General features: G+C 39.3%; 1 protein-coding gene across 1 annotated transcript in view; it reads left to right on the forward strand.

The window, feature by feature from the left end:
* The first annotated feature begins 5,009 nt into the window (after positions 1-5,009).
* LOC108390565 (uncharacterized) overlaps positions 5,010-8,242 on the forward strand; it is a 298,944-nt gene continuing 295,711 nt past the window's right edge. The window contains 1 exon segment of the mRNA XM_037011044.2: positions 5,010-5,021. Within this exon segment, the coding sequence (XP_036866939.2) occupies positions 5,010-5,021 (12 nt within the window).

Here is an 8,242-nt window from a genome sequence, read left to right on the forward strand (position 1 = left end):
TTTGCAGAAGTTTCCTCAACGTCTGCTCAAGCCTCAGGCTGAAACCTTTCCTGCCAATCTTCTTTGCCCCTCTCCCACCTGTACATCGATGTTACTTCCTGCTCAATGCCTGGTAGCCTGATAGCAGGGTGGCTGGGATTCTCTGGAAGGAGCTGGGCCTGTGGTCTCCGTGTGGGGCCATCTCCTATCCTGCTCCTCTTTCTTAACTAAGGGTCTGTAGTAGTTTGGGCTAGGATGTCTTCTTGCCCCTACCCCAGCGCTAGAGGCTATTTATGTGTTCTCTTCTCCCTTCTGCAATGGGTCTTAACCTTCAATGGGGGGCAAGAAGGTTTGCTGCTGTTTTCTAGAAAATTAAGGTTTTTTTGTTGCTGAGATGAGATAAAAGTGGGGGCTTTTTTGTACTGGTGCTGTTGCATCACAAGAGAGACTTTATCTGGACCCGTAGTTCTCAACAGCAGTTCTGTGGACATTTTGGGCTGGGTAATAATGCTTTGTGGTAAGATGCTTTGTAGTATGTACTGCAGGAATTTAGCAGTATTCCTAGCAGCCTCCAGATATGACAATAAAAAATGTGTCCAGACATTGCCAAATATCCTCTTGGTGGCGGTGTGCTTGCTCCCCACTTAGAACCACTGTTCTGACCTCTCACCTTGCTACCAGTCTTTCTTCTGAGAAGGCAGGATGTCCATGGAGAAGAGCCTGTGAATGGTTGTGAGGTCCTCTTGTGTTTGAAGATCCTCCAAGTTCTATAATCTCATATTAGGTCATATTCAGACTTTAGAAATTTGTTAACAATTTTTAACTGAATTCTCCTCACTGGCTTCTAAGGGGTCTCATGTCTGCTCTGTAACCAAGGGCCTTTGCATCTACATTCTCCTTAGAGACACCTGTCTTTCTCTAGATAATGAGTTAAGTGGTTATGCCATGACTTCAGCTTTCTGGTGGGTTTAATAAATGTTGTGAATCATCAGATAATTCAGGGTATTTTTTTGCTTTATGTTTGGGAACACCACCCTTTCCAGCTTTCTATATATACCCTTAGTGGAAACTGGAGGTCTGACATATGTAATTTCAAAATTTTCTCAACCATTATGCAGACGATTTGGAAACTTTTAGAGGTTGAGGAACTTCCCTGTGTGCAAGAAATTTGAACCCGTGCCTTTCTAGCAGTAAGCACAAGTTCATTCCACACTGTTATTCTGACTTTATTTAAAGTGATAGTGTGTTTAGTTAGGTTTAACTAGTGACTCTTCAAGGCAATTTCTACATTCCCTTTAAAATTTATTCTCTAGTATAGATTTAGAATCCAGTGCAGAAAACTACTGATCAAGATGAGGGAGGAGTGGGTGAGCAGTTTGTTACTGTGGGTGTCAGGCATCCTCTCATCTCTCTCCCAGAGGTTTCAAATTCAGATGCCTGTAGGGGCCAGACCAGAAATACGTATGAGCGAAATGTGCAGGGTCTGTGTTCACTCTCCTTTTCCTTGACATGCATGGCCCTACTTTTTATAGTGGCAGGGATCCAGAGAACTATTTCTTTATAAGAACAGCAGTGCAAGCACAATGGTATGTGGGTACTGTTTCCCTCTCTCTGCCTGAGGACTGGCAGAATTTATTTGACCTGCATAAAATTTTTTTTTAAATTGAGACACATTTCATGACAGTTTCTGGGCATGCATATTGTTCTAACACTACCTGTTAAAGTTACCTGTCTTCCCCTAAGGTCATTTCATTCAACATTAAGTATTTATCAAACACCCACTACCTGCCAGGTTCTGAGGATGCAGCAATGAATTAAACAAGCCCTGCCCTTATGGAGCTTACCTTTTGGTTTGCAGTCTGCGATGGGAAGAGTGGGAAATGTAGATAAGGCGAGTCTTACCTAAAGAGCATGCTGCCATCTCTTACCATGGATGTCAACCTTATGTGGCCAAGTCTTCAAATTTTCTAAAAGGTGTCAGAAATCAGATTTTTACTGCCATTCCCTTATTTTTAAGTATTAGCTCAATATGTTTTAAACCATTGTGGAGGTCACACAAAACACGTTTGCAGGCAGAATCTGGCTTGCGACCTCTGTCTCACACTATCTTTGCCCTTGCTGGTCTGCTTGAGAAGAAAAATGCAATGGAATGACAGCTGTAGCCATGTTAATTCCCTTCTCTGGAAGCAATGAACCAGTTGTCAGAGATTTGGCAATTTCAGGATTTAATTTGCAATACAAGGTCAACAATTTCAGTGAGAGCCATTTAAAAACCAGCCTTAAAACAAACAAACCAAAGAAAACCTGACTGTACAAATTAGCAGGTGATTATTAACCTGGGCTCAACATTATGTTGTCCACAGGTTACCTGCCAGCAGGCTATATTGCAATTATCAACCAGCCTGGAGGTTTGAGACAGGTTTTTAAAACCTGATTCAACTGTAGGCCACGTACATTTCAACAGATATGCTACACTGTGGTCCAAATTTGCAGCCATATGAGAATTTTGTAATGGTACCCATTAGTTCATTAAATTTAGTGTTCCTAAAAAGCCAAAACCAAGATTTTGGGCAAATTTGTAGCATTTATAACAGTTATTTTGCTTTTCTCTTGAAAAGAAAGCTTCTGTGGACCTTCTTGACAATGTGGCTTACACTGTCGTACAGGGAGTTTAGCAAATATATAAGAGCTCTGGTTGGCTCCATATTTTGCTAGTTACACAAGACAGAGTTTTTTTTAGGAGGTGTGGTAGCCGCTCATCAATCTCTAACTTGCTGAAATTATTATTTACGGACAGATTCTACTTGTTCTATGAACGGATTCTCATTCTCACTGTCATTCTGTGCTCAGTTTTCTTCCATCTATCTTTTCCTATTTGACTCCTAATTTTGCCCGTTCCTCAAAGTTCACTCTGCTGCCTGTACATCGATTCAGCATCTCTGGGCTCTGGAACTTGTCTCGCGTCTGTTATTTTCTCCATCCACCCCGTGCCGCTGCTCTTTGCAGTTGAAGGGTTGTTTTTGACCTTTAGAAAATTCTTTCCCACTTTGGAAGTCTTTGAATTAAATCCCAGGGATCGCACTGGGCATGCTCATGCATGTATCAATATTTAGATCAGAAGAAACACCTTGGCCATATCTGTTTACGCGCCACAGCTAGGTCACACGATTGCGGATATTTCTCTGCCTCAAGGTGGGCTGACAGTTCTTCACTGCCTTTGCTCTATATACCGTCTCCAGATCGTAAGGGATCTGACTGCCAAATTCCAGCTCATAGGAATGTGGAGAATGAGATTTTTAATTGCAAATAAGGCCTGATTTAAGCTCCCTGAAATTCCAAAGCACAGAAGACTCTAGTCTATGGCTTTTGAGCATGAGACTGGGGAATATGCAGTTTTACTTCTCTAGCAATACCTGCTTTTTAAATGATACATCACTTGGTTCTATTTAACCACTTTCTAAATTATATCAGATAGTGAAGGAATATTGATCTTATTTCACAATTGTACTGATTCATAATGTACTAATATTGCATCCTGAATATTTCTGCATAAAGATGACTAGAATGCAGCCTTCTGTGAAGGGATAAGAAATGGTGTGCCTTATTGAAAGTTTCCTGAACATTATATTGATGTAATAGAGTCACCCTATGCTTCTTGGCTTCTATATTTTGGATGATATGTCTGTAAAGTAAATTTATGATGACAATAACATGAGCATCTTTACAAATTACAAACATTTTAAAGATGAGCATTAACCATTAGGATAATATGAAATTCAAGGAAGCCAAAGCAAACAGATTCCCACTCCACATATATTTTCAGAAATACATGCTTTTGAATTACTCGTCAGTCACTGTGCAATGGAAAGAAACAAGCAAGTCAAACTGCAATTTCTGCTAATTGGGTAAGATTTTCTAATTTTGATGTAGATTATCTTCTTTGAAATAATTTTATACATATTTCCTTTATTTTAGGAAGGAATGTAACCAACATAACCTTTAAAAATTTTACGTTACTCTTATAAAAAATTAAGAGCTTTTAAATTAACATTAGGACTAAATCTTTCATTTTTCAACATTGATAGCCATTTAAAAGCTCACATGCACTTTGTGAAGTGACTTTTTTAAAACTATGAGAACGCCAAATTAAAAAAGTAACATGTTTCATTCACACATGATGAGCTTTGTTTTACTGCCAAATACTGATAACCATTTTAAAAGGTGAATTACAAGTTGGAAAGGCTTCTTTGGTGAATGTTTGTAATAATCTAATAAATGCTGGGACTACTGTTCATTTTAAAAATCATCTTTATATTTAAAGATGATAGCCATATGCTGTCATCTGGCCCCAAACCGTTCCAGTTTAGTATTTTTATAAATCGACATAATAACAAATGGAGTAGCTTGCAGATTGAGTTTGGTAATTTATTGAGTGACCCTTGTGAGTCTTAAAAGTGCTAAAAACACACTTCCTTTATTAGAATGTGTGTATTCCATATTTTTTGCTGGTTTTAATGTGCTTGGTTCCTAAGTACATATTTATCATAGACTTCATCAGGTATTATCTATTTATGACAGTTACAACACTGGATCCCAATTTTTGAAAAGATAAATATAGCACAACTACTTAAGGCATGCAACTGTAAGTGTTCATAGCTTCAATGCAATCTGAGTTAGTCATCGCTTTACATAAAAACAGGAAGTTTAGGCTGTTTATATCAAGTCTGAATTTTTCTAGACATCACCTTTGTAAAACATTTTGTGAATTTTCACCGGTTCTCAGTTGATTAGGAGTTTGGTTAAACAAATAAGAACATCAGCAATAAAAACAAGACACCAAGTCAAATTCTGTTGACTTTATACTGAAGGTTTTGGGGACCATTAAATAACATCATAGCACTTATTCTCGAACCCTGAATTGCTTAATATATCATATCATCAGACCAATTTATTCTGGTTTTTAAATATTTTTCTTTTTTAGAGGAACTTGATTTAAATCTGTGCATCACCACTGGCAAGGAGCTGAGAACATGGATAGGGAGGTAAGACTGATCTAACAGTAGCTCCCACTTTAATTTCTTTCCTTTAAAAGCAGCTTTATTTTTCATAATATTACCCATGGACAGAAAGTACAGAAGTGAGAATAAAGTTAGGCTCCTTGGGAGCACTCACGAGTAAAGAGGGTGATTAACGAGTGTAGCAGACAATGTAATAGCAAAAGAGAGTCTATAGAAGTCAAACAAAGGTGCCTTCAGAATTTCCAAGGATTCCCATGATCCATAGTAGGACCTCACTGTGCCCGTCCACTGTTTCTATTTTTGATTAGATTTATAAACACAGCACCACATATTTTCATGTGTCTTATCGCCCAGGGGCAGAATGAGATTGACTGCACTGAAACTGTGAGGCTTGTGAGTTTTGGGCAAGGGCTGCGGTGAAATGAGTAGTGTAATTGTTTTTGTGGAGTGACCGTGGGACCCCCTCTGTTCTGAATTCCACACAGCTCAACCCTTTGACCTGACCAGACTTGGCAATGGCTGCCAGAGCTCCTGAGGCTATGCTGAAAGGGTCCATCACCAACTAGTGGGAACGTTATCTGTCAGGCGAAATGTGGGCCAATGACCATAGTAAACTATAGAAATTACTAGTGAGGCCATGTTTGTGAGCACCTCAGCTTTATTTAACCCAGCATCATATCAGTTGTTTCCACAGAAAGTGCCAATGTGAGGAATTTTTGGAATCCAAATGGAGCACGGATCCTTTGATTAGCAAAACATGTATTTTTGTTTTCTTGTGTATATATATTTAGTTTACTAATTTTTGAATCATCTTCAAGGATGTTTTGGCAAATTATCTAAATATTATTATGACTTTTTTTAGGTACCTATACAGTTTGGGAACATGTTATAAACCATGAATAAACTTCTTTCATTGCAGTGAGTTTAACTTAAATTCCTTAAAAATAGATGATAGCCCACTGATATAATTCCTCAAAGGAATCAAAGCTAAGGGGGACGCAGAGAACTTGTAGAAAAGGTGGGAGGGAATCATATGTGCTGACATTTTTGCATTAGTGGAGAATTTATTCTGTGAGTCACAGGATGATGTGTTACATAACCCTGTCTATATCTATCTGCATATGATTTTGAAGTCATCCCTTTGAACTTTTATTTTCCATTCAGTTAATTAAATTTTTGAAGGCAGTATAATAAGCAGAGAACTTTGGTTTAATTTGAGGCGAACTAGTCCTGTTTCTGAAACACATCTAAAAACTTGTTACACTTTGTTTCTCGTGGCTAGTTTTTTTCATGGCCAACTTTACAAATACAGATAGGTATTGTATGCTTACAACAACTTGGAAATAAGTTAGCATTCAAACTTTTTATTTCACATCAGAGGCAATTCAGACAGTATTAATTTGATTCTTAGTTACATGACATTTAAAAATGTACTTAAAGAACACACAATTTTAAGTATTTAAAAAATTATTTTTAAATTTACTCTAAGGATTATTAAAACATGAGAATAGGGAGGTCCCTATCAGATAATTTATAAAAGAAAAAACCGCTAAAGTAGCCTGTAAGTCCCCCCCCAAAAAACTGCATTCAGCCATGCCTACTCTTATTCTCATTAGCAGTTAAGAGGTTGCTCTCCACATAATCTGACATGGAATGCCTAGAGCAGACAGGTGCAAATTGCAAGCTGTTTCATTTTGGCTGTTATCCCTTAAATAGACGGTGAGGGGTGGGGGACAAAAAAGTTTCCTCCTCAAGGTGCATAAATGAAAGTCTTAACAGGGCCACACCAGCTGGCTAGGAGGATTCAATGCACTGAACACTAAATATCACCTGTATGCCACTTGCCAAGCAAAACAGCTTCAGTAACACCTCTTGCTTTTTATTACAGAGATGATGTTTCTTCAAAACCATATTTTGCTTTATTATGAAGGCGACATTATGGCCAAAGTGGGTGAGAACAGAAGCCAACATACCTGTTCCTATTTACCATCATTACACTCCTCGGAGTGATTCAGGCATGATTAGGTTTCTGGAGGTGGACCAGACTGACAGTATTTCTGTCCATGTCTTTTTTGTGTGCTGCTGATTCAAGCAAAGCCTCAGAGCAGTGAAACCACACAACAGCCACCACTTACCCGCTCTCCTCTACACGATGAATCTGCTGAGCTAGTCTGCTGAGAAAAAAGACAGCTGTTGGTGTTAGGAACACCTACATTAATTTCACGGAGGAGATATGCCACGCCGGTATGTGTAGGAATCTAAGCCATGCGTCCCTGACTCTCCTTGCGACTTCCCGGGTGAGCACTGGAACTGCTGTCTGGGAGATGCACAATTCCCTTCTCCGAGGCCAGGCCTGGGTCTGAGTGTGTGCACGCGCGGGGAGGGGGGCAACTCCCGGCCAAGGCGAAAACCGGCAGACACAAATGAGGCCTGACCGTTTCACGCAGTGCAATCGGGTGATCCCCGATGCGAGCTGACTGCCCTGAACTGAGCGGTGATCTGTGCAGGATGCAGGAGTCACTCACTCGCAGGTCTGTGCCCACCAGGCGTGGAGCAGGGCTGGGCGCCCCGGGGCCCGGGCTCGCAGCGCAGCCAGAGCTGGAACCGCACTGTGCACCCGGCGCCTTCCACAGCAATCACTTTCGCTTACAAACTTCATCGGTTTCGGACGTCAGTGGTTAGCGATGAGTTTGCCCGTGTTGCTCGTGTCCGCTCCTCTCTATGGTAGATTTCCTCTCAAGCTGAGGGTGTCGACATCAAAAGATATATGTCGCTTTTCAGTGAAAAGAAAAATATGTCAAAATCACTGTCAGTTCTTCCAAATTTCAGCAGTTTTTTTCTCCGTTCAAATCACAAAGTATTGCTTGTTTTCCTCCACACTATACGATATATATTTTTAGAATAAACTTTCCAAAAACAAGACCTGATTTATCACTATTTAAGCACACATATAAAAGATACCTGTTCCTAGAAGCTGCTCACTTTGATTTGATTTAGTTAAATTGTATTTCTATCAATTCAATAGAAATGTGAAGGAAATAAAGCTATAGGGCATATCCGTAGCAGTTTTAAGATTTCTAAATATTTCACTTTTCTTTAAAACTAAGGAGATATCAATGAAAAGCAGAAGATACTGATGACTAAATTTTGTTTCTTGATTCAATATTTGAAGTGCAATATAGATATTTAAAAAGTTAATGTGAGCTTATTAAAAATAATAGGCTCAACTCACAAGTGATAAAAAA

Source organism: Manis javanica, chromosome 16, assembly GCF_040802235.1.
Source record: "Manis javanica isolate MJ-LG chromosome 16, MJ_LKY, whole genome shotgun sequence".
In the NCBI taxonomy this organism is placed as follows: Eukaryota; Metazoa; Chordata; class Mammalia; order Pholidota; family Manidae; genus Manis; species Manis javanica.